Raw genomic sequence first — 27,775 nt, forward strand, 5'->3', positions numbered from 1 at the left:
ACACATTTTCAGCTCTGATCTCCAGTATCTGCAGACCTCATTTTTTACCTTTCATATAGATGAACAAATTTGGAATGCATGCTGTTTAAAAATTGATGGGAAGCCTTGAATTCTCTTGTCAGCTCATCCCTCGTTGCAAGAGGACAGTTAAGAGTCCCCTACATTGTTACCCCCGATAAAGGATAGATGCCTTTCTTTCGTTTCAAATGTCTTCATCTTCCTTGACGGGTTTCACACCCACACCATTATATTCCCTTGAATGGGTTGGAACCCCGGGCCACTGCTGTAGGTTGCAACAATGGAAGCATTTTCCGGACGTACCGTCTGGGGGCGATCGTGAGCCCTGGTATGATTGACAGCGGATGCCACGCGTGCGCAGTGAGAGCCCACTGCTCCTTGGACAATGCACACGGTCAGCATTTACACTGCACCGGAGATACGTTCCTTTTGAGGTAAACTCCCATTTTGTTCAGTGCCAAGCAGAAACAAACGTTCACAACGCAGGAAGTCGACCTGAGCGAATCCTAGCGCGTTACCCAATCAGGAAGGAGGACGGCTCGCCAATCATGACTGTAGGGTGGGGCCTTCCCGTGATGGGCATCGCCGGGACCAATAAGGATGGAGAGCGCTGTGGGTCCAGCCAATGGTCGAGGAGGGGGCGGGCTCTGAGGGGACGGCAGCGCAGGCGGGGGCGCCCGCCCTCGTGAGGTCATCAGGCTGCGACACTCGGTATCGGCGGTGCCGTGGGAGGCGGTAAGGACCGGGAGCGGGGGTGGGGGTAGGGGGTAGGGGGAGGGTCGAGGCCTTCTGACAGATTGATGTTTATTTACACAACGCCCGCTCGCGCTTTCCGGTACCGGGTGGAGAGGGTGACCTCCCCCCGCCATTGCTCTCCGGAGCTCAGTGAGGGGCCCCATCCCCCCGTCAGACCCATGTGTCAGGCACGGGCTGCATCAGGTTCACCCCCACCCCCCACCCCACACACACACCCCCACCCCACCACACACACCCCCACCCCACACACACACCCCCACCCCACCACACACACCCCCACCCCACCACACACACCCCCACCCCACACACACACCCCCACCCCACCACACACACCCCCACCCCACACACACACCCCCACCCCACACACACACCCCCACCCCACCCCACACACACACCCCCCCCCACCCCACCACACACACCCACACCCCACCCCACCCCACCCCACACACACACCCCCACCCCACCCCACCACACACACCCCCACCCCACACACACACACCCACCCCACCACACACACCCCCACCCCACACACACACCCCCACCCCACACACACACCCCCACCCCACCCCACACACACACCCCTCACCACCCCACCACACACACCCACACCCCACCCCACCCCCCCCCACACCTACCCCCCCACCCCACCCACCCCCACCCACCCCCACCCACCCACTCACACACACACACCCACCCCACACACACACCCCCACCCCACCCCACACACACACCCCCACCCAACCCCACACACACCCCCACCCCACCCCACACACACCCCCACCCCACCCCACCCCACCCCACACACACACCCCCACCCCACCCCACCACACACACACACCCACACCCCACCCCACACACACACACCCCCCCACCCCACACACACACCCCCACCCCACCCCACCCCACACACCCACACCCCACCCCACCCCACCCCACACACACACCCACACCCCACCCCACACACACACACCCCCCACCCCACACACACACCCCCACCCCACCCCACCCCACACACACACCCACACCCCACCCCACACACACACCCCCCCACCCCACCCCACCCCACACACACACCCACACCCCCACCCCACACACACACCCCCACCCCACCACACACACCCCCACCCCACCACACACACCCACACCCCACCCCACCCCACCCCACACACACACCCACACCCTACACACACCCCCCCACCCCACACACACACCCCACCCCCCCCACCCCACACACACGCCCACACCACACACCTCCACACACACACCCCCCCACCCCACCACACACACCCCCCACCCCACCACACACACCTCCCCACCCCACCACACACACACCCCCACCCCACACACACACCCCCACCCCACCCCACCCCACACACACACCCACACCCCACCCCACACACACACCCCCCCACCCCACCACACACACCCCCACCCCACCACACACACCCACCCACCCCACCACACACACCCACACCCCACCCCACCCCACCCCACACACACACCCCCCCACCCCACCACACACACCCCCCACCCCACCACACACACCCACACCCCACCCCACACACACACACACACCCCCACCCCACACACACACCCCCACCCCACACACACACCCCCACCCCACCCCACCCACACACACACCCACACCCCACCCCACCCCACACACACACCCACACCCCACCCCACACACACACCCCCCCACCCCACCACACACACCCCCCACCCCACCACACACACCTCCCCACCCCACACACAGCCCCCCACCCCACCACACACACCCCCCCACCCCACACACACCCCCACCCCACCACACACACCCCCACCCCACCACACACCCCCACCACACACACCCCCACCCCACCACACACACCCCCACCCCCCACACACACACACACCCACCCCACACACACACCCTCCTCCACATCCCCCCCTTCTTCCACATTATCCTCTCACCCTCAACCCCTCCTGCCCATCACTGCACAGATCCCCTCACACTCACCCCCTCCCCCACCCACACGCCCCCTCCACATCCCCTCACCCCCCCATCCCCTCCTCCAAATCCCCCAATCCCTTACTCCTTCCACCCCCCCATTCCCATCCCCCTCCTCCCTCAACCCCTCCTGCACATCACTGCACAGATCCTCTGACACACCCCCTCCTGCTCCACCGTGACATCCCCACCCCCACTGACCCCCCCCACCGCAACATCCCCAGATTCCCGCCCCAAATCCACTCACGCGAACCCTATCCATTCATGTGCTTCCTCCCCATATCCACTTGGGGTCCCATCCCCTCATATCCACTCAGCCTCCACATCCGCATCCGCACCCGCACCCGCACCCCCCCCCAACATTCCACATCGACACCTCCCCCCCCCCCTATATTTCACATCCACACACCACCACCCTTTCTCTCCCCCCCCCCCCCCCCCCCCCCCAATTAATTCCCACCTCCGTTCCCACATCATTTGGGGGCAGATGATGCTGTGGTGGAAAAAAAGATGTACATCGTTAAGAGCACAAAGAGAGCAATGTTTTGGTTGCACAGAATCTTAACCGGGTGTTCTGCATCTTGTTTAGACAGTCACTTCAGGAATAGTCTGTTCACCTTATACTGATATCAGAGCCTAAAGGGTTTGAGTTTAAGGGCAGGAGTAGAAGAACTTGGAACAGCATAATCTAGCAATGGCAGATTGGATACCACCAAGATCCCAAATTCAGATAGTTCAGGGTAGCTGTTTGTCTGGGGTGACGTTGGAGAGTTGTACCGGTTTCATTCAGCTGATTCCTGCAATGAAAGAATTTGACATTTGAGGAATGTTTGAGTAGGTTGGGCCCATACTGATTTGTGCTTAGAAGAGTGAGGGATGTCTTATAGAAGGCCCATGACTTTCAGCTGCATGATCGACTAAGTGACTGATGCTCTCGGACTCTGGCATGATTGCAGTCCAGCACTGGTTCTCTGTATACAGTACTATCCCTGAGTTATCCCCCTCCTACAGTGGGATTCCTTTGCAAGTTGCAGGCTTCGATTCCACTTTCTTACAGAAGGGTCATTGCCCGGCTAAAGGTGAGAAACCACATGGAAGTGTTTTGTGGGGAGGAGACAGCTGAAGTCACAGCCTCTCTGTGTATATTTAACAAAATGACACTTGGCCGTTCGTTATAAGCTAACTTAGGTCATGAGGTCCATCGTTTATCAGAATGAGAAGTTTTAGTTCTGTAGATTGCAGTGTCAAGGCATGAATCACTATATCACGAATTTCGAATTCCTTAATGGTAGTCTTTAATATTGACACTGCTAATAATAGTGCTGAGTTATGAGAGTGTAATTCAGCAGAGATCTTGATAGTATCATAAACCACTGTGACTTGTTGATTGCACTTCAATGTTGATTTGCAGTCAGGCGCCTCATTGTATGTACATGTCAGTAATTGGTCAGTGGGGGCAGTCACTGATACAGGTGACCCTGAAAAAAAGCACTGCTCACAGAAACTGAGATGTGGACATGCCAGTGTTGGACGAGGGTGGACAAGGTCAGAAGTCATACAACACCAGATTATAGTGTTTCTCCATCTGATGAAGGAGCAGCACTCCAAAGCTTGCGATTTCAAATAAATCTGTTGGACATAAACCTGATATTAAGTGATTAGGCAAAAGTGAGGACTGCAGAGTTTAGATCAGAGTGGTGCTGGAAAAGCACAGTAGGTCAGGCAGCATCCGAGGAGCAGGAGAATCGACGTTTCAGGCAAGAGCCCTTCATCAGGAATAGAGGCAGTAAGCCTCCAGGGTGGAGAGATAAGTGGGAGGGGAGTGTGGGGGGGTGGTGGTGGGGTGCGTGCTGGGGAGAAGGTAGCAAAGAGTACAATAGGTGAATGGGGGTGGAGATGGGGGTGATAGGTCGGAGGGGAGGGTGGAGTGGATAGGTGGGAAGGGAGATTGGCAGGTAGGACAGGTCATGGGAATGGTGCTGAGCTGGAAGGTTGGAACTTAGGTAAGGTGGGGGGAGGGGAAATGAGGAAACTGGTGAAATCCACGTTGATGCCCTGGGGTTGAAGTGTTCTGAGGCGGAAGATGAGGTGTTCTTCCTCCAGGCGTCGGGTAGTAAGGGAGCGTAGGTGGACGTGGCCCAGGACCTGCATGTCCTTGGCAGAGTGGGAGGGGAAGTTGAAATGTTGGGCCACTGGGCGGTGTGGTTGATTGGTGCGGGTGTCCCAGAGATGTTCCCTAAAGCGCTCTGCTAGGAGGCGTCCAGTCTCCCCAATGTAGAGGAGACTGCATCGGGAGCAACGGATACAATAAATGACATTGTTAGATGTGCAGGTGAAACTTTGATGGATGTGGAAGGACTGGTTGGGGCCTTGGATGGAGGTGAGGGAGGAGGTGTGGGCGCAGGTTTTGCAATTCCTGCGGTGGCAGGGGAAGGTGCCAGGATGGGAGGGTGGGTTGTAGGGGTGTGGACCTGACCAGGTAGTCACGGAGGGAATGGTCTTTGCAGAAAGCGGAAAGGGGTGGGGAGGGAAATATATCCCTGGTGGTGGGGTCCATTTAGAAGTCGTGGAAATGTCAGCAGATGATTTGGTTAATGTGAAGGTTGGCAGGGTGGAAAGTGAGGACCAGGGCTGTTCTATCCTTGTTACGGTTGAAGGGGTGGGGTTTGAGGGCAGGGGTGCGGGATGTGGACGAGATGCGTTGGAGGGCATCTTCAACCACGTGGGAAGGGAAATTGCGGCCTCTAAAGAAGGAGGCCATCTGGTGTGTTCTGTGGTGGAACTGGTCCTCCTGGGAGCAGATACGGCGGAGGCGGAGGAATTGGGAATACGGGATGGCATTTTTGCAAGAGGTAGGGTGGGAAGAGGTGTAATCCAGGTAGCTGTGGGAGTCGGTGGGTTTGTAAAAAAATGTCAGTGTCAAGTCGGTCGTCATTAATGGAGATGGAGAGGTCCAGGAAGGGGAGGGAGGTGTCAGAGATGGTCCAGGTGAATTTGAGATTGGGGTGGAATGTGTTGGTGAAGTTGATGAACTGCTGAACCTCCTCGCGGGAGCACAAGGTGGCGCCAACGCAGTCATCAGTGTAGCGGAGGAAGAAGTGGGAAGTGGCGCTGGTGTAACTACGGAAGATGGGCTGTTCTATGTCGCCAACAAAGAGACAGGCATACCTGGGGCCCATACGGATGCCCATTGCTACCCCTTTGGTCTGGAGGAAGTGGGAGGATTCAAAGGAGAAATTGTTAAGGGTGAGGAACGGTTCAGCCAAACAAATGAGAGTGTCAATGGAAGAGTACTGTTGGGGATGTCAGGAGAGGAAAACACGGAGCGTTTGGAGGCCCAGGTCATGGCGGATGGGGGTGTAGAAGGATTTGATGTCCATTCCCCAGCCCCAACTCCCCCCATTTATCTCTCCACCATGGTGGGGGGGGGGGGGGTCCCTGCGTCTATTCCTGATGAAGGACTCTTGCCCGAAATGTCGATTTTCCTGCTCCTCAAATGCTGCCTGACCTGCTGTGCTTTTCCAGCACCACTCTGATCTAAACCCTGGTGTTAAGTGATGTCTGATGGTGAAACTAAAGACGCTTCTGCAGCATGTGTGCAGTTACTTTGCACACACTTGGTGTTTCATTGTACTTCTGCACATAAATGTGCAGGCACTTTAATTCTCACTGTTCCTCTATCTGTGCCGGGGTATTACTATAACCTTTGCACATTTCAGTGCTCACATCTGCATGTTACTATCCTCACAGCCAGGGTCTTATAACAATGCATGTTACTACGCACGTGACTGGCTTCTTGTAGAACCTGTCTAGATTTTCTTGCTCACATGAGTATATCCCTGCAGTCATATGTTCACCTGTCCCCTTGCTGTATCTATTTAAGCAGATATGTTCCACAACTTAAGTCCAGGTAAGTCAATACACATGAGGCTTTATGCTAACACATGCATTTGCTCATAACATTTGTTTTAAACCCAACAGATGTTTAGCCCACTAGTGTGTTTTCTATAGGAGTATTTCTTGAACCTGCAGCACTGATCTAAGTCCTGGAAATCCAGCTACATAGACAAGCAACTTGTTTCTATTCTGAAGCAGTCATACTGGACTCACAACATTAACTCTATTTCTGTCTCTGCAGATGCTGCCTGACTTGAGTTTCTGTTTTATTTAAATCCTGTTTGGATTGGATCACATTTTCTGATTTGTCCTGTTCGAACTTAATGTGCATGGAGGTGTGGCGAGTTTAGCTTTGAGAGTTAATTCCTGACACCAAGATCTGTTGAAATCACAAGCTTGACGTGTGGATTACTGGAAAAATAGGGTTGCATTTTATTTGCTGCCTGTCTGTTCCCTGTAATCCATAAATGCAACTACTTGAATACTCTCTAACTGCAGCTTTAGTCTGTCTATTTAAGGAAGGATGCATGTGCGTTGAAGGAAATAGAGCTAAAGTTGACCTGATTAGTCCCTGAGGTGAGAAATTTGCCCTACAATAAGTGTAATCTGAGACTATATTGTTGTGGTTCTGTTCGCCGAGCTGGGAGTTTTTGTTGCAAACGTTTCGTCCCCTTTCTAGGTGACATCTTCAGTGCTTGGGAGCCTCCTGTGAAGCGCTTCTGTGCTGATTCCTCCGGCATTTATACTGGTTTGAATCTGCCGCTTCCAGGGGACGAAACGTTTGCAACAAAAACTCCCAGCTTGGCGAACAGAACCACAACAACGAGCACCCGAGCTACAAATCTTCTCACAAGAGACTATATTCTGTAGAGTTTAGAAGAATGAGACACAATGTCATTGAAGAATAAAAGATTCTGAAGGGGCCTGATAGAGTGGATGCTGGGAAATCATTTCCTGGTTCGTGGAAATTAGCATGTGGAGTACAGACTTGGGATAAGGGAATGGTTATTTTGGACGAAGATGGGAGAAATTACTTCATGCAAAGATTAATGAACCTTTGAATTCCCTATCTCAGGCTGTGGAAGCTTTAAGACTGAGATATTGTGGATAGGAAGGTGGAGTTGAAGCCCAGAATCTGCTTTGACCTTATTGAATGGGGGGGAGAGCGCAGGCTCAACACACTGAAAAGCCTGCTCCTGCTCCTACCCCTAAGTTGCAATGAGCATGGATTGGTTTGCTTTGTTCCTGTGAGAAGGGTTAGTCACTTTAAGTCCTGCTAATGTAGGCTGGTTACTGATGAAGGATCAATTAAAAACCTGGAAGCAATGCCACCGAGTGTGCAAAGGTTTTGCATTGAGGGCTTGTGTAATAACCTGCCTGTTTGTTGGATTCTAGGTGGCAGGATGGAAGGGGAGGTCACTTTAGATTCGGTCTATCAAGCCGTCCAAGCTTTGTACCATCATCCAGAGCCACAGGGCAAAGAGAGGGCCTCAGCCTGGCTGGATGAATTCCAGAAATCGGTAAGTAAGTGCTTGGTTATTGATGTGTGGACCGGGCTTGTGTTTATTCATTTGCATATTGTCATTGGTCAGAATTGAGTTCCAATTCAGCACCAATCGCGATTGTCAACTAGCATCAATACAAGAAAGAGATCCTGAGAGGAACCTGGAACATATCTAACAAACGTCCAGGTTTTTGGATCATAGTGTCACTAGATTAACAGTGTACTCCCTACTTTCATGGTAGAGGGATGATACAACGATATTGGAGTTGCTAATTAATCACAGTCATCATAGAAATGTAGGATATAGGAGCAGGAGTAGGCCATTCAGCTCTTGGAGCTTGCTCTGTCATTCAGTATGATCATGGATAATTATCCACCTGAGTGCTCTGGTTCCACTTTCTCCCCATATTCCTTTAGTCCTAAGAACTATATCCACATTTTTGTTGAAAGGCTCAGTTTTAGCCTCAGTAGTTTCCTGTGGCAGGGAGTTCTGTAGGTTCACCACCCTCTGGGTGAAGAATTTTCTCCCCATCTTTGTCCTAAAAGGCCTACCCCTTATCTTATGATCCTTGTTTCTGTTCTCCCTGGTCATTGAGAACATCCTTCCTGCAGCTACCTGGTCTAAATCTAGAATTTCAAAAGTTTCTATGAAATTTCTCTGCGTCATTCTTCTAAATTCTAGTAATCTAGTCCTAACTGATCTAGTCCCTCTCTGTATGTCAGTCCCGCCATCTCAGGAATCAGTCTGGTCTACCTTCCCTCCATCCTTCTTCAGGTAAGGAGACCAAAACTGCAAACAATGCACCACTTCATACTGGAGCCCTGGACATTTGCAACAAAATGTCCCTACTTCTGTACTGGAATCCTCTCGCTATGAAGGCCGGTGAACCATTTGTTCTATCACTGCCTGCTGCACCTGCGTGCTTACTTTCAGCAACTGGTACTTGAGGGCACAAAGGTCTCATTGCATCTCCCCCTTTCCCAATTTATCCCTATTCAGATAATCTGTCTGTTTGTTTCTGCCACCAAACTGGTTAGCATCACATCCACCCCCATTGCACTGCATCGGTGCACTTACTGAACTGACCCAAGTCAAACTGAAGTTTCCCTGCATCCTCCTTACAGGATAGTGTCCCACACAGTTTTGCATCATCTGCAAGCTTGGAGATATGACATGTCGTTTCCTCATCAGTCTCCATCAATGAATATACAACAGACTCAGACAGGGTCAGGAGTATTTTGGAGCCAAATTCATCTTCTCCCTGTCACGTGTCACTATATGCACAGCAAGTAATCTTTCTGAAAGAAACCCATCTGAAATCAGTTTGAATAAATCAATACTAACAACTCCGTAGGGAGTCTGTACCTGCTGTCAAAATGTGTAAATATTAACCAACTTCTTGTTGTTCCTTTCGGCCAGATGTTTTCGTGGCAGATCTCTGACCAGCTGCTGCGGCTCCAGCGTGACATCGAGTCATGCTATTTTGCTGCCCAAACGATGAAGATGAAGATTCAGTACTCATTTTATGAGCTACCCCCGGAGATGCACTCCTCACTCCGCGACTCTCTGCTCACGCACCTGGAGTGCCTGAAGGACCTGTCCCAGGCCATCGTCACACAGGTACATCGGGGAGTTAGCTCAACACTTGCACTCACTCACCGAAGAATCTGATGGTGGCCTTTCAACCGCTGGGTCCCAGACTCCTGTCTAACGCATATACAGATGTACCCCCACCCCGGCCTCACCTTCGTCTCCTTCCACCATTTCCTGCTGAGTTGGCATTCCGTTAGCATCAGTAGGTATTGCTGCCATTCCTTGTGAAAGGGTCTTGATAGCATCTGTAAGTTGTGCACACTTGAGGCCCAATTCTGACCCCTACTGAGACCGATAGAATGTATGTAGGTTAGCTGCAGGAATGATCCCTTCCCCCCCCCCCACCCCCCAAGCCTACTGTGCCATTTATTAGGAATGTAGCCAATAATATTTGACCTCGTCAACTTTCCTACCTAACGCCCATAAACCACTGAGAAGGAACTGACATATTGTAATATAACTAGAAACCCAGGCTCATGTTCTGAGGACCACTAACCATGGTTGACTGTCATTTACATTAGATTCCCGACAGTGTGAAAACAGGTCATTTGGCCCAACAAGTCCACACCAACCCTCTGAAGAGTAACCCACCCAGACCTATTCCCCTACATTTACCCCTGAGTAATGGACCTAACACTATGGGCAACTTAGCATGACCAGTTCACCTGACTTGCACATCTTTGGACTAAGGGAGGAAACCGGAGCACCCAGAGGAAACCCACGCAGACACAGGGAGAGTGTGCAAACTCCACACAGACAGTGACCCGGGGTGGAAATCGAACCCATGTTCCTGGAGCTATGAGGCAGCAGTGCTAACCACTGAGTCACCGTACTGATTCACTAATGTTCTATAAGGAAAGAAATCTGCCATCCTTACTTTGTCTGGCCCATATGTGAATCCAAACCCACATCGTGGAAACAGACCCTTCGGTCCAACTCGTCCATGCCGACCAGATATCCCAACCTAATCTAACCCCACTTGCTAGCACCCGGCCCATATCCCCTAAACCCTTCATATTCATATGCCCTTCCAGATGCCATTTAAATGCTGTAATTGTAACAGCCTCCATCACTTCCTCTGGCAGCTCATTCCATACACACACCATCCTTAGGTTGTCCCTTAGGTCTCTTTTATATCTTTTCCTCTCACCCAAACCTATGCTCTGTAGTTTTGGACTCCCCTACCCCAGCGAAAAGACTTTGTCTATTTACCCTATCCATGCCCCTCATGATTTTATAAACCTCTGTATGATCACCCCTCAGCCTCCGACACTCCAGGGAAAACAGCCCCAGCCTGTTCAATCTCTCCCTATAGCTCAACTCCTCCAACCCTGGCAACATCCTTGTAAATCTTTTCTGAACCCTTTCGAGTTTCACAACATGCTTCCGATAGGAAGGAGACTAGAATTGCATGCAATATTCCAACAGTGGCCTAACCAATGTCCTGTCCAGCCACAACATGACCTCCCAACTCCTGTACTCAGTACTCTGACCAATAAAGGAAAGCATACCAAACGCCTTCTTCACTATCACTGCCCTCTGGGCAATAAGGGAAGCAGTAAATGCTAACCTAGCCAGCAATGCCTACAGTCCAATAATGAATTTTAAAAAAACCTTGCCTCCCCTTGCAATTATGATTTTCTATCTCACTGGGACAGAGAACTCCATAGACTAAGGACCCTCGGAGATATTAAAGTAAAACCTCCACACCATTCTTATGTTGCAGGAAGATCAAAGAAACTTATTCAGAAATGGATCTAATTGTACTGCAGCAGCTCCTTGATGGTGGACTGAGCTTGAAATTTTGCATTGTGTATTTGGTAGCCGAGCTATCATATCAGTGTCTGATATGTAGGTTTGTTCCACTAGCCAGGTTAACATCATACAGTGCTGAGTCGGTATATTGTGTAGTTGACAAAACGGCATTGAAATTGCAACGTGGAGACAGGTTGTGTCCACATTAGGAGCAGTCCCAATTCCATGGGTCCATTCTGTTCCCATATCTTTCTGTTTCAACTCCCCAATCTAATGTTAAATGGTGTAATTTCTCTGCTTCACTGCATTGTATAGCCTCACAAGTACTTTACCAGAAAGTTATCCCCTCGTGCTGTGACTTTAAAGTTGATGTATTGAATCTTGTTTCTGCCTTTTTATTTTGGACTCCTTACTGTAAAACTTTGAATTTCCAGCCACTGTGGCATCATCTTTGCAATAATTAATAATAGCCACAGTTTTCAAGTTGATGTTTGTGTTTCCTCATGTGAGGTGGGTTCCTGGTGAATTTGTGCAACACCCGATCTTTTGCCTCTTGAGGGACACTGGTAAAGTAGTAATGTCACTATGCTCAGTAATCCAGCAGTCTACTCTAATGCTCTGAGGACATGGGTTTAAATTCTACCCACCAGCCCCCATGACAGCTGATACAATTTAAATTCAGTTCATAATTCTGGAATATAAAATGGTTTTCAATAATGGTGATCATGAAACTATCATTGATTTTCAAAAGAACCCACCTGGTTCATTTGGAAACCCACTCAGTTCAAGGGCAGTTAGGAATAGGCAACAAATGCTGGCAATGTCAGCAGAATCTACGTCCTGTGAAAGAACAATACAGTAAAACAAGTTCTATACTTCAGAGCCCAAATCTGCTCGTACTCGAATTGATTTCTTGGAAAACTGTTTCTAAATTGGCTATTAAATCTCATTTTTTAATATTCTGTATCTCTTTTCATGAAACCAATTCAGTATTCTATTAGCACTTCTTAAAGATGGCAATTAATTGCTGATAAATCTGAACACGTGGCCATTCCTGCTGCCACCACCAGTCCTTCTACTCTTCCCAATTATCCAGCTATCTCTCCCTCCTGCCTCCCAAGCCCAAATTCAAAGTGTAATTAATTTTTGGAACACAAAAAGAGGCACAAGGCCTAAGATTTTATTTTGGACTTATCAGGAGGGACATGTGAGGAGCCAAACTTGGAGAAAGGGAAGAGTGAATTTATTTGTTTTTTTTCTCTTAAAGATGTTTTGTTTTTGCTTATTTTTCCCCAGCACCCATGATGTGTGTGTGCAGTTGTGAGACACAGTGAGAGATACAAAGTGCACAAATCTTTATTTAATTTCCACCACCAGGAAGAAAGGAAAACCCGGGTGGGCAATGACAAGCAATGCCCTTCACATCCAAGGGCAATGCTGTGTGATCAAACAGTGAAGGGGAGGGCAGGGACTAAATCAAAATAGAGTTGGAGGGGGAAATGATGCACTCCACTCCCTGCGGCGCCCACCTCTCCCTGAACAACTCCAGGGTGTTGGTGGACACCGCGTGCTCCTTCTCCAAGGACACCCGGGCTCTAACGTAACCGAAGAGTGAATTTATTTTTTTTTGTTTTTTTTTATACTCCTGTTTCTTTTTTATTATTACCCCCACACTACCGCCTAACTGCGGTAGTGCTTATTCTTCCCCAGCACCCATGGTGTGTGTGTGCAGGTGTGAGACACAGTGAGAGACACAAAGTTCATAAATCTTTATTTAATTTCCACCACCAGGAAGAAAGGAAATACCCGAGTGGCCAGTGACAAGAGTGCCCTTCACATCAAAGGGCAATGCTGTGTGATCAAAACAGTGAAGGGGAGGGCAGGGACTAAATCAAAATAGAGTTGGAGGGGGAAATGATGCACTCCACTCCCTGCGGCGCCCACCTCTCCCTGAACAACTCCAGGGTGTTGGTGGACACCGCGTGCTCCTTCTCCAAGGACACCTGGGCTCTAACGTAACCGAAGAGTGAATTTATACCAGGTGAGAATGGGATGCTGATTGGCTGGATCATGATTAGCATGGAGATGCAGTGTGAACTATTAACTGTTGATTTTAGTTAGCCAAAAAAAAACAGTTTGGTGAGGGAGGCCTACTCTGTTTGGTCAGACCGGTGCCATGGGGAATGCAGAAAGGATTGGCTGTCTCCATTATCTGTCCTTAATAAAAAAAAAAGGTGCAATGTATGGATATTCCTTACACCTACAAAGAGAAGCACCCTGTGTGTGAATATATATATCGATTCCAGTAAGTACAAATTAATCACATCAAAATTTAGTTTCCAGTGTAATTCTTTGCAAAATCAGGTTTATTCGGTAAATATTGTTCATTGTTGTGGTTCTGTTCGCCGAGCTGGGAATTTGTGTTGCAGACGTTTCGTCCCCTGTCTAGGTGACATCCTCAGTGCTTGGGAGCCTCCTATGAAGCACTTCTGTGTTGTTTCCTCCAGCATTTATAGTGGTTTGTCTCTGCCGCTTCCGGTTGTCAATTCCAGCTGTCCACTGCAGTGGTTGGTATATTGGGTCCAGGTCGATGTGTTTGCTGATAGAATCTGTGGATGAGTGCCATGCCTCTAGGAATTCCCTGGCTGTTCTCTGTTTGGCTTGTCCTATAATAGTAGTGTTGCCCCAGTCGAACTCATGTTGCTTGTCATCTGTGTGTGTGGCTACTAAGGATAACTGGTCATGTCGTTTCGTGGCTAGTTGGTGTTCATGGATACAGATCGTTAGCTGTCTTCCTGTTTGTCCTATGTAGTGTTTTGTGCAGTCCTTGCATGGGATTTTGTACACTACGTTGGTTTTGCTCATGCTGGGTATCGGGTCCTTTATCCTGGTGAGTTGTTATCTGAGAGTGGCTGTTGGTTTGTGTGCTGTTATGAGTCCTAGTGGTCGCAGCAGTCTGGCTGTCAGTTCAGAAATGCTCCTGATGTATGGGAGTGTGGCTAGTCCTTTGGGTTGCGGCATGTCCTCATTCCGTTGTCTTTCCCTTAGGCATCTGTTATTGAAATTGCGGGGGTATCCCGTTTTTGACGAATACATTGTAGAGGTGTTCTTCTTCCTCTTTTTGCAGTTCTGGTGTGCTGCAGGGTGTTATGGCCCTTTTGAACAGTGTCTTGATGCAACTTCTTTTGTGTGTGTTGGGGTGGTTGCTTTCATAGTTCAGGACTTGGTCTGTGTGTGTGGCTTTCCTGTATACCTTTATGGTGAATTCTCCGTTCGGTGTTCTCTGTACCATCACGTCTAGGAATGGGAGTTGGTTGACCTTTCCTTCCTGAAAATGTGTTGCTGGTTAAAGCACAGCAGGTTAGGCAGCATCCAAGGAACAGGAAATTCGACGTTTCGGGCATAAGCCCTTCATCAGGAATGAGGAGAGTGTGCCAGGCAGGCTAAGATAAAAGGTAGGGAGGAGGGACTTGGGGGAGGGGCGATGAAGATGTGATAGGTGGAAGGAGGTCAAGGTGAGGGTGATAGGCCTGAGTGGGGTGGGGGGCGGAGAGGTCAGGAAGAAGATTGCAGGTTAGGAGGGCGGTGCTGAGTTGAGGGAACTGACTGAGACAAGGTGGGGGGAGGGGAAATGAGGAAACTGGAGAAATCTGAGTTCATTCCTTGTGGTTGGACGGTTCCCAGGCGGAAGATGAGGCGCTCCTCCTCCAGCTGTCGTGTTGTTATGTTCTGCCGGTGGAGGAGTCCAAGGACCTGCATGTCCTCAGTGGAGTGGGAGGGAGAGTTAAAGTGTTGAGCCACGGGGTGGTTGGGTTGGTTGGTCCGGGCGTCCCAGAGGTGTTCTCTGAAGCGTTCTGCAAGTAAGCGGCCCGTCTCCCCAATATAGAGGAGGCCACATCGGGTGCAGCGGATGCAATAGATGATGTGTGTGGAGGTACAGGTGAACTTGTGGCGGATATGGAAGGATCCCTTGGGGCCTTGGAGGGAAGTGAGGGAGGAGGTGTGGGCGCAAGTTTTACATTTCCTGCGGTTGCAGGGGAAGGTGCCGGGAGTGGAGGTTGGGTTGGTGGGGGGTGTGGACCTGACGAGGGAGTCACGAAGGGAGTGGTCTTCTCACTCAGGCCTATCACCCTCAGGCCTATCACCCTCACCTTGACCTCCTTCCACCTATCACATCTTCATCGCCCCTCCCCCAAGTCCCTCCTCCCTACCTTTTATCTTAGCCTGCCTGGCACACTCTCCTCATTCCTGATGAAGGGCTTATGCCCGAAACGTCGAATTTCCTGTTCCTTGGATGCTGCCTTACCTGCTGTGCTTTAACCAGCAACACATTTTCAGCTGTGATCTCCAGCATCTGCAGACCTCATTTTTTGTCCTTTCCTTCCTCTCTAGTGAATCGGATTCCTGTGAGTGTGGCGTTGATGATCCGGTGTGTGTTCTCTACTTCTGTGTTTTCAATGATTACAAAGGTGTCATCCACATATCTGACCCAGAGTTTGGGTTGCATTTGTGGTAAGACTGTTTGTTCTAATCTTTGCATTACAGCTTCTGCTATGAGTCCAGAGATGGGTGAGCCCATGGGTGTGCCGTTGATTTGTTCATATATTTGGTTGTTGAATGTGAAGTGTGTTGTGAGGCACAGGTCCAGTAGTTTGAGTGTGCAGTCTTTGTTGATAGGTTCCCCGTCTTGTTGTCTGTTCTGTATGTCCAGCAGGTTGGCTATAGTTTCTCTGGCTAGGGTTTTGTCGATAGAGGTGAGCAGTGCGATTACATCGAATGAGACCATTAGAGGGGAAGGAAAGGACTTGAGTGGGATAAAAGAACACAAGGATTTACTAATGGGTTTAAATGAAGAGGTGTGGTGGAGATTTGTAGGGAGCATGTATTTACTAGTTGGACAGAATGACATGCTTCCTGGCTAATTTGATGTAATTCCTACTCTTGACTTCTTCCATTCCATTAGGTTTTAAACACAGTTTGCTACTCTTTCACCTATTTTTGTAATCAGCTTGTTCAAGATGTCATTACTCATCTCTGAAACAGGTGGGATTTAAATGCAGGCCCCTCAGTCCAGGGGCAGGGACCCTACCACTGAGCCCCAAGAGGAGCCTTTTGCTACTCTTTTGATCAATGCTTTTAATTTATTCGGTTTGACTTCTATTTGGCACCTGGTCAAAGGTTGCAGGATCTGAATTTTAAAGGAACTTGATCTGAATCCAAATTATTAAGGAACCTGGTTGAACATGAACATTGTTAAAGTGAAAGCAAGTTGTCAAAGTTTTTCATCTTGCAGTCACAAGGACGAAAGCAAGAATACCAAATTTCAAATGAACTCAGTGGTTTATATGTCAGAAGGAGAGTGCCGATTGGTTGGTAAGTCTCCTGATTGGCCGAGATGTTACTAAGGCAAAGGTGAGAAGGATTCCTAATCTCCCCAAGCTCCCAGTAATTCAAGAAAGATGCAGAGCTTGAACTTATTCTCTTCGTTTGCAGAGGGGCCTCTGCATATGAATGTATGCCACTTGTAGTGAGCATAGTTGACCCACATTGTTAGCTTAACTGATTCTCTTAAATTGTTAGCATCACCGTTAGCAAAGAAAGCTGTTAAGAATCTGATAAATAGCACTGAGCCTGACTGAGCCAGAAGCAGCTGAAAATGGAGGTAAGCATAGAGCGAGTTTGATAGAGGAAGATTGTGTTGATTGTTAATTGTAGAATGATTGAACATTGAATGATATTGAGGTGGTTAGCTTTAATTGAAGATTTGCTTTGGCTCCTATATTTGAAAGCTTTGGCTTTTTCTTGAAGTGCCCTTTAAAGTTTGATTTCTTAGTTATAGAGTCATAGAGATGTACAGCATGGAAGCAGACCTTTCGGTCCAACCCATCCATGCTGACCAGATATCCCAACCCAATCTAGTCCCACCTGCTAGCACCCAGCCCATATCCCTCCAAAGCCTTCCTATTCATATACCCATCCAGATGCCTCTTAAATGTTGCAATTGTACCAGACTCCACCACTTCCTCTGGCAGCTCATTCCATACACATACCACCCTCTGTGTGAAAAAGTTGCTCCTTAGATCTCTTGTATATCTTTCCTTTCTCACCTAAACCTATGCCCTCTAGATCTGGATTCCCCCACCCCAGGGAAAAGACTTTGTCTATTTATCCTCACGATTTTATAAATCTCTATAAGGTCACCCCACAGCCACTGACACTCCAGGGAATACAACCCCAGTTTTTTCGACCCCTCCCTATAGTTCAAATCCTGCAACCCTGGCAACATCCTTGTAAATCTTTTCTGAACCCTTTCAAATTTCACAACATCCCTCTGATAGGAAGGAGACGCAATATTCCAAAAGTGACCTAACCAATGTCCTGTACAGCCACAACATGACCTCCCAACTCCTTTACTCAATACTCTGACCAATAAAGGAAAGCACACCAAATGCCTTCTTAACTATCCTAGCTACCTGCAACTCCACTCTCAAGGAGTTATGAAAATACACTCCAAGGTCTGTTTGCTCAGCAGCACTCCCTGCGACCTTACCATTAAGTGTATACGTTCTGCTAAGATTTGCTTTCTCAAAATGTAGCACCTCGCATTAATCTAAATTAAACTCCATTTGCCACTCCTCAGCCCATTGATCCATCTGATAAAGATCCCATTGTAATCTGGGGTAACCTTCTTCGCTGTCTACTACACCTCCAATTTTGGTATCATCTGCGAACTTACTAACTATACCTCTTATATTCACATCCAAATCATTTATATAAATGACAAAAAAGTAGTGGACCCAGCACCGATCCTTGTGGCACTCCACCAGTCACAGGACTTTGGTCTGAAAAACAGCCCTCCACCATCACCCTCTGTCAGTGAGCCAGTTCTGTGTCCAAATGGCTAGTTCTCTCTGTATTCCATGAGATCTAACCTTGCTAATCAGCCTCCCAAGGGAAATCTTGTTGAACACCTTACTGAAGTCCATATAGATCACTCTACCGCTTTGCCCTCATCAATTCTCTTTGTTACTTCTTCAAAAAACTCAATCAAGTTTGTGAGACATTATTTCCCATGCACAAAGCCATGTGGACTACCCCTAATCAGTCCTTGCCTTTCCAAATACATGTACATCCTGTCCCTCAGGATTCCCTCCAACAACTTGCCCACCACTGAGGTCAGGTTCACTGGTCTATAGTTCCCTGGCTTGTCCTTACCACCCTTCTAAAACAGTGGCACCACGTTAGCCAACCTCCAGTCTTCTGGCACCTCGCCTGTGACTATCGATGATACAAATATCTCTGCAAGAGGCCCAGCAATCACTTCCCTAACTTCCCACAGAGTTCTTGGGTACACCTGATCAGGTCCTGGGGATTTATCCACTTTAATGCATTTCTAGGTATCCAGCACTTCCTCCTCTGTGATATGGACATTTTTCAAGATGTCGCCGTCTATTTCCCTACATTCTATATCTTCCATGCCTTCATTGCTTCAGTATATTTTTTGTTCACTGGATGCTCTATTAAATGTAGCAGTTTCAGTGTCAGTAGTGGTCATTCAGGTTTGGTGGGTGATGTTTATAAAGTTGACCCGTACCCCTGTAAATAAAAGGTCATTAAGTGTGTAATGATTGAGTTCCAGTTCTTGCATCACTGCCTGGGTTTCTGGATTAGAATAATTGGATTTTTGGGGGCTTTGCTGCTGTACTTTGATCGGTCAGTCGCTGTGATGTAAGGTGTTGGTCCCAGCGACAGTCAGAGATTCGTGGGCGGCACGGTGGTTGTGGGCGGCACGGTGGCACAGTGGTTAGCACTGCTGCCTCACAGAGCCTGAGACCCGGGTTCAATTCCCGACTCAGGCGAATGGCTGTGTGGAGTTTGCACGTTCTCCCCGTGTCTGCGTGGGTTTCCTCCGGGTGCTCCGGTTTCCTCCCACAGTCCAAAGAAGTGCAGGTGAGGTAAATTGACCATGCTAAATTGCCCGTAGTGTTAGGTAAGGGGTAAATGTAGGGGTTTGGGTGGGTTGCGCTTCGGCGGGTCGGTGTGGACTTGTTGGGCCGAAGGGCCTGTTTCCACACTGTAAGTCTAATCTAATCTAAAAAAACACCAAAATACAAAGTAAAATGCTAGTATCTCTGCCCTGTTTGTACAACAGAGTTTGCCGATGATTAAGCGCAAATATTCCATCCCTTGTGTTTTTTCCCTTCAGCAACAATAATGACTCACTGTTTTTTTGGACCCAGCTAGCTCTTGCTGTTGCAGACCTTGCCATACAGATGACATCATGGAAAAGCTGTGTCCAGACGCTAATTGAGAAGTGAGTTTTTTTTATACATTAAAGATGCGGGGCATTGGTGGACAAATGATTCATTTCTGGATCAGAGGCTTGGACTTGGAATCCACACTTCCATTCAATTAATTAAATAAATGTGGAATAAAATATATTATCAGTAATGATGATCGTGATTTGTATCTGGTTTACTAATATCCCTTAGGGAAGCAATCTGTCCTTTATTATTCAGTCTGGTCTCTGTGTGTTTCCAGACCTACAGCAATGCAGCTTGATAGCTTGATTGAATTCTGAAATCAGGAAGGTATTCCATTGTAACGAAGAATGTGACTCATTGCCATTTTCTCAACAGCATCCAGAATGGACGATAAATGCTGATCTTGCCAGCGATGCCCACGTTCAATAAATGAATAAATTAAAACGTTTTCCCTTGCCCGTCTTGGCCCATGTACCCCCACCACCCGGTATTTGTTCTCAACTGTGAAAAAGTGCTTGTCGAAAGTTGAAATCTTAGAATTTGCTGGGGTGGGCGACTGGGTTACTGCCTTGGGAATTCTCTCAGAAGCTAGTAAGCCTGTTGTGTATTCCCGGTGTTTTCTGTTTCTCCTCTTTATCCCGACATTATCGCAACATTAGTGAAGTGAAATTGTCCTCTGGAAAGCGTGTTGAGGTTTCCGCAGAATCTTTTTTTGACAAAGGAGGCTCGTGCCAGGCTGAGGGAACCATTTACTCCACTTGTTAACCAAATTTCCTCAGCCAGCTTTGGTAAGAATAAAAATGCCGGAAATACTCAGTAGGTGAGGCAGCGTCTGTGAAGCGAGAAACCATTTCAGGTTGAGATGACTTTTCGTCCACACATTCTGATCTGAACTTTTCAGATGAAAGATCAGTTGGAACAGAGTAACTCTGTTTCTCTTTTCACATACTGCCTGAGCTGCCGAGAATTTCTTTGACGTGTATTTGTTTATGTTTTAGTGCATCCACTATCCACCATATTTTGCTTTAGTAATTGAGTGCCCAAAACCGCTGTTTGCTTTGGGTGTTTAAAGAAGGTTTGATTAATCGCCACTCCGCATGACTCATAGATATGGCAATGACGAGTCTGCACTCCCGTTCCTGCTGGAGATTCTGACAGTGCTCCCAGAAGAAGTGCACAGCCGCTCACTACGAATTGGCACCAACCGAAGGACTGAGGTCATCGAGGACTTGGCCTACAATGCCAGCCTGGTGATTGGCTTATTGGTGAGCTGTTTTTGGTAACGAATTTCATCTGAATGTACTTGACCCTGTGCAAAATAAAATCATGGTATCTTCAGCACTGACTTGTTGCCCAACCTCCTTTGGTGTGCTGGCTTATGGACTGCAGTTCCACAGGCACTGCCATCTTGTCCAAGTAGCCACTCGAGCCAACGTTGTGAAATATCAACGGGCTCTTCAGACAGTCAATGTCACAATTCAGCTCTATCCTGTCCTTAGCAGATACCCACATGCCCGCATACCCTGGGGCGATCATTAGACAGTGATCGGGAACTGTGTTCTAGACCATTTCCCTGCAAGGCCAGCTCTAGTTGACCATTTTTAAGCATGTGGTGATGGTGGAATCTCTGTTCCTGTCATGTTGCTGCTAAATGATAGCTCTTAAACTGACCTTCAGTTATCTGAGGAGAATTGATTGAAGGCAGGCCAGCTTTTGGCAAAGTGTTGTATCCGGACTGACCTAAACCACAGAATTCATGACTGTGGTTCTGAAACAAAAACACACACATTGTCATTTATGAACAGGAAGTATTTTCTTCAGATTTAACTTCTCAATATTTGTATCTTGTACACTTTGTTTGGCATTTTGAAGATTAGTGGAGATCTCTCCATGATTTTCAGTGCCTGAGGAAGATTGGCAGACATTTCTCGGTGGTTTTTTTGGCAAATTGAATACACAATTGGCTTGATGGTAGGAAACAGAGGGTTAACAGTAGAAGGATGCTTGTCGGACTGAAAGCCTGTGACTAGTGGAGTGCCTCAGGGTTCAGTGCTGGGCCCATTGCTGTTATCTATATCAATGATTTGGATGAGAATGTACAAGGCATGATAAGTTGGTTTGCTGATGGCACTAAAATAGATGGTATCGTGGACAGTGAGGAAGGTTGTCAGAAATTGCAGCAGGACCTTGATCAGCTGGGGAAATGGACCACAAAATGGCAAATGGAGTTTAATATAGGTAAGTGTGAGGTCTTGCATTTTGGAAAGTCAAATCAAAGTAACTGTTTCATGGTGAATGGTAGGGCGTTAAGGAGCGTAGTGGAACAGAAGGGCCTTGGAGTTCAGGTGCATGGTTCTCTGAAAGTGAAATCACGGGTAGACAGGGCAGTGAAGAACGTTTTTGGCACACTGGCCTTCAGTCAGGGCAGTGAGTAAAGACGTTAGGAAGTTGTTGCAGTTGTACAGGGCATTGGTGAGGCCACACTTGGAGTATTGTGTTTTGGTCACCTTGTGAAAGGAAGTTTCTAAACGGGAAAGAGTGCAGAAGAAATTTACAAGGGTATTGCCAGGACTAAACGGTTTGAGTTATAAAGAGAGGTTGGACAAGCTAGGACTTTTTTCTTGAGAGCATAGGAGACTGAGGGAGGATTTTATAGAAGTGTGTAAGATCATGAGATGCATGGATAGGGTGAATTTTCCCCAGGGTTAGGGAATCAGGAACTAGAAGGCATCAATTTAAGGTTAGAGGGGAAAGAATAAAAGGGAACCTGGGGGACAACCTTTTTACACAGAGCGTGGTACACATATGGAATGAGCTGTCAGCAGAAATAAGGCAGGTATATTAATGTTTAAAAAGGCATTTGAACAAATATATGGAAAAGAAAGGATTAGAAGGGCCAAGTGCTGGGAAATAAGGTAAGCGTTGTTGAACATTTTGGTCAGCATGGACCAGTTTGAACCAAAGGATTTGTTTCCATGCTGTAGGACTTGATGACTCCATGTTTTTTGTTTCTGAGCTTTTCATCATCGTTGCAGCCCTCAAAACAATCACTTGGTTTACACTGTGTTGGGGACATTGTGATGCAGAGAGAATGCAGGTTTGTGGTAGAGGCTGTATGGACCAAAGGGTCTTTTCCTTTTCATGACTATGCATTTGTATACTGTTAGAGTTTGAGATTCAGACCAGACATTAATGGCCCCTTCTTAAGGGCCAAGGCTGCACCTATAGTCGCCCCCAAAATACCTATTGTCAGGACGTCCTTTAAGGCATTAAATATTGCGTGAGTTGTATTGAGGTTGTGTTTTATGAAGTTTCACTTCGTATCTGGGAATTTTTCAGACAGCCTACATGGAGCGCTGTAGTCACGATGAGAAGTTGGTGATTAAAGTCTTCCGATGCTTGATGAGCTGGATTAACCTGGGCATCCTGCACACTGATCACATCGCTAACAGCCAGTTATTGGTGGCACTCTTCCAAGTCCTTGTGAGTATGAACTCCGCAACTAATCAGCTTTTCAAAGTCAGTGCTTTAATTGAGATAATGTCAGTGTCTTTTGTTAAACATAGTTCTCTTCAGCCTTCTTTTGAAGTTTCTGTCTTAGGCTGAGTGGAGTGTCGTTCCACAGGCTGCGGCTGTGAGCAAGACTCTGACTAGTTTTCCTCTTGACTAAGTTTGGGGTGCCAGGATCAATGTTGCAGCTAATTTTCCCTTTATGGCCGTTTGATGGAGAATGCACAAAATGGAGGATTGAACCTAAGACCTTTCCATTCTATGAAGTATCTTTACCTACAAGGGCAGACCTGTTTCTTTGGTTTGTGCCATCTTTAGCAATTAGAAAGCACATTCCTTTGGCTTCATATCTTCCTCACCCTTGTTAGTGCTTGGTCTCTCTTGTAATTTTAATCCTACTTGATTGGAAGCTGAGGATTGTTTATGGCCGCATTGACAATATCTTTATTGATGTTACTGCGAGGGAGCTCAGCTGTCAGCAAGAATTATTAATTCCAGTGGCTCCTGTTTTAAGAATTGCCCTTTCTTCCACACCTGGAATCCTTTGTGCTGCATCTCATAATATGTGAACAAATTCTTCAAGTGTGAGGCTAAATTGATTATTGTCAGCAGGCTATTTGGCCAGGCAGTGAATGACAGTAGAGTCTGATGGTAATCTTACCCAGCACGTATTCATGTGACCAGAGGTGGAATAACTTGAGGCATTGATTTAAGTCTCACACCCAGTCCAAATTGGAACCAGTGTATTGTCTCCAGTCCAGGTGAGATCAGCCAAATGCACTCAAACTGAGAATTGAAGCTAGGACTTTCTGTTTTTAGTGGTACAATGTTGCAGCTGGCAGCTTAATCTGCTCACAATGCCAGCCTTTGTCTTTAGTATGATCTGTTTCTCTCTGTTGACGTTGTGCAGTAGTTTTGTTCTACCAACCCAGGAAACTTGTGCCTGCTGCTGTAATATCATCTTCACCCTTTGTCTGGCCTCTGCAGTGTTTAATCCCAATCCTGGTTAATTGCATTGATGTTCTGGTTTTGTTTACAATTCCTTGACTGTATTTGTATTGTCATTGCCTCCAATTGAGCTTTGCTTTGTCCTCTGTTATAGGAGTACTCCCAGGTGAGGATCCAAAAGGGAAGGTGTGGGATTAATTCTGCTTGGAGAGATGGTCTGTTGTAGAATGTTAAGTTTGCTGCTGAGATCTGGCAGAGGACAGGGGGTGGTGGTGAATGACGGTTGTGTGTTTTGCCATGTGGGTGAGGCATTGCCCTCTTATTGTTCTGATTTATGTCCCAGAGGCTAATAAAGCCTGGTGAGGGGGTGATGCAGTTACTGGATAAGCCAGCAAATCAAGGAAGTCCAAGTTGGTTCTCCATATCGTGACTGTTTGAAGATATAGCTGTGGATATACTCCAGTGGTTCAAAGTGATAAACAGTTCATCATAGCACTAACTTCAATTGGAATAAAAGACTTCAGCTCTGGTCACAGATTTGAGCTCAGGACTAACCACGCTTCAGAGTTACCCTGATCTCCAAGTTAGTGAGAAGAAAATCAGCCAGGATTCCTGCAATCGCACAATTCATTGAGAGGTGTGTGGATGTTGTAAATGCTAGGTCAGAGGTGTTCCCCCACGTGCTCACCTGAGCAGCATCTCTTGACTGAGTTGTAGGAGGCCTGTTGGCTGAAGGTACCTCAGCAAGAATCATTACCTTCATGAGGAGAGGTATGCACGGGGAGGAGAGGAGAAATAATTTAATTTTTGTTAGAATGGGTTATTTATGTCTTTGGAAGGGCTGAAAAGCTGCTGAGCTGACAGTGTCACAGGGTTATCAGTTGTAATTAACACTAGGTGCAGAGGTTTTTGATGATAGTTAACCTAGGCCAGAAAGCCTTCACACTCCTCCCAGCGAGTCTCTGCTATAGGTGATGTCATCCCATTGTCATGCACAGGCTTTGCTGAATTGTGATCAGGACCAGGAGCTTTGGCTGTCAAATCAGTTAACCGTGCAGGACAAGAGTTGAACCACAATCTCTCCTGCGTGATATGTCACCATCACGTCCTGTTAAAGTCTTTGCCCTCTAAACCATCGAGGATCTGTTGTATTGGGAACTTCCTTAATGCTGACCCAGTGACTCACTGGAACATAACCAGGAGCAAACCCTACACCCGATCCTGAGCACAAAATCCAGGCTGATGCACCAGTTCAGTATTGAGTGAATGCTGCTACTTTGTTGATGAGACATTGACTGCATGTTCTGCTGGCTCAGTGTGTTTTAAAGAAGCAGGAATGGCATTCAAAGCAAAATGGGCAATTCTGTCATTACCTTGATCAATATTCCTCTTAACCCATACCACCGATGTGTCATTCAACTCATTGATTTGTATGTGTGTTTGTGGAGGGGGGAGGTGGCGGGGGGGCGTTCTCATTCTCAGCAAATCAGTCGCCATGTTCATCAATTTAACAGTGAGTGCACGTCAGTGTAATTGTTTATGAAATGTTTTGGAATGCTTTTGCGATTGATCAGGCATGTGAGAAATGCAAATCTTTCTTGTGCATGTTTGAGTGGAATGTAACGATGTTCACGTTGTTGAAAGAGAAACTGTACCTGAATTTCAGAGGCACAACCAGACGTCCTCAAACCTGCACGAGGTGGCGAGTGACTGTGTGTGCGCAGCACTTTATGCAGTCGAGGGCTTGCAGGAGAGTCTACGGCTGGCACTACAGCTGCAGGAAGGGGTGACAGCACTGGAGGAAGCCTACCATACTGCAGTCGCCTGTGAGGACATGGACAAGTACGTTACAGTTAGGTTTCACACTTTGGAATAGGTTTGGAGTTATGCCAGAATGCTTTTGTGAGGATCACCTTGGGGATCTGTTGGTTAAGGCAGCAAATACAGTCTAGGTTGGTCCCCTGGCCCCTACAAGTGAGCTGGTCTCATCCAGGCCACATTTGAGCAGTGTATCATTCTGCCAAGGTGGAGGCAAGTGGCAACACTCTCAGCAGTCTATTTTAGAGAAAGCAAGATCTATTTAAACAGCACACTACAGCAAACAATCTGCAGAGTTTAAACAGGACAGTACAGCAAGCACAACTCATCATTGCAGCTACTGCAAGGCATCCTGATACAAGGAGGGTTATTTCTCTGGCAGAACAAGTGGTGAATAGTTACACAAGTCTATAATCAAAGGCAATCATTTACATCCTTGCAGTCTCCAGGTATAATTGATGGGAGAAATCACTCAATCGCTTCCACTCTGACCCAGAATAATGACATTGTATGCAGTCAGATTTAAGGTCTTAATGTCCCTGTGGCCGGAGAGTTTCTTTATGCTGCCTGCTTCTAATCTCCAGCTGGTCATTCCCACTAGAAAATCCAGTGGTCTGGATAGAGGGAGGGTGGGGCCTGGGTGTTACAGGAATGCCCAGTGGGAGAACAGCTGAATTTGCTTGTGAAGGTTCCCCAAATATCTGGGTAAGGTATTGAGCATTAAACGTGTTTATGAAATCGTAAATGGCCTCGTGGTATTATCACTAGATTATTAACCCAGAGGCCAAGGCAATGTCCTGGGGTCCTAGGTTCGAATCCCATCATGGCAAATGGTAGAATTTGAATTCAATGAAAGATTCTGGAATAAAGAGTCAAATGATGACCATGAATTGGCCATCGATTGTTGGAAAAACTCATCTGGTTCATTAATGTCCTTCAGGGAAGGAAACTGCTCTCCTTACCTGGTCTGGCCCTTGTGTGACTTCTCATTTATTTTTGGTTATCTCTTCTGCTGCTCTCTGGGCAGTTAGGAATGGATAATACCCTTAACACCCTCATCCCATGAATGAATTACAAAAAATCCAACATAAATACTGCCCTCCAGAACAAATTGTTTAAAAGGCTAGATGCATCATCACTCGTAACTGAGTTATTGATGCTTTAGAAATGAGAGAAGTTAATACAATCAAAGCTGTTCAATTTGAATGATTTAATTATATTTAAATGGTTGTAGATTGCTATGAGATTTTAATCAGTTCAATTAAACCTTTTGCACTAAAGGTGACTTCAAAGTTTCAGGCGTTTGTAGTTTGTCATCACAGTTTAAATGTTCCTATCAAGTGCAGAAACTCTAGTATAGTACTAAACAAGAAATGTCACCCTGTTATACATTCTGTCACCTAAAGAACCATGTGCCAGCCTCATCCACGGTCATAGCAAGGTGGCACTGACCGATAACATCATAGTGGCAGTTGCTGCACTTTACCCAGAATGTGATTTGAATGTGGAACGTGCTAGTGTGTTCAGTAGTTGACATAAATAACATTGATTACTTTTTGAATATGAAGCATATGAAGACTAACGGAGCAGAAGGATGAGTTGATCAGGTTGCCGTAGTTGTGGGTATGTTCACTGAGCTGGGAAGTTGACTTGCAGACGTTTTTGTCTCGGTGACATCTTCAGTGCTTTGGGGCCTGCTGCGGTACTGGGGCTTCTGGAGT

General features: G+C 47.4%; 1 protein-coding gene across 1 annotated transcript in view; it reads left to right on the forward strand.

Annotated features, from left to right (window-relative positions):
- The first annotated feature begins 694 nt into the window (after positions 1-694).
- Positions 695-27,775, forward strand: part of LOC132831462 (transportin-3-like) — a 69,061-nt gene continuing 41,980 nt past the window's right edge. Inside the window, exons 1-7 of the mRNA XM_060849622.1 lie at positions 695-753; positions 8,057-8,181; positions 9,586-9,786; positions 19,755-19,828; positions 20,887-21,043; positions 23,118-23,261; positions 25,903-26,078. Of these exons, the coding sequence (XP_060705605.1) occupies positions 8,065-8,181; positions 9,586-9,786; positions 19,755-19,828; positions 20,887-21,043; positions 23,118-23,261; positions 25,903-26,078 (869 nt within the window). The 5' untranslated portion in view covers positions 695-753; positions 8,057-8,064. The remainder of the gene's footprint in view (positions 754-8,056; positions 8,182-9,585; positions 9,787-19,754; positions 19,829-20,886; positions 21,044-23,117; positions 23,262-25,902; positions 26,079-27,775) is intronic.

This window comes from Hemiscyllium ocellatum, chromosome 33, assembly GCF_020745735.1.
Source record: "Hemiscyllium ocellatum isolate sHemOce1 chromosome 33, sHemOce1.pat.X.cur, whole genome shotgun sequence".
Lineage (NCBI taxonomy): Eukaryota > Metazoa > Chordata > Chondrichthyes > Orectolobiformes > Hemiscylliidae > Hemiscyllium > Hemiscyllium ocellatum.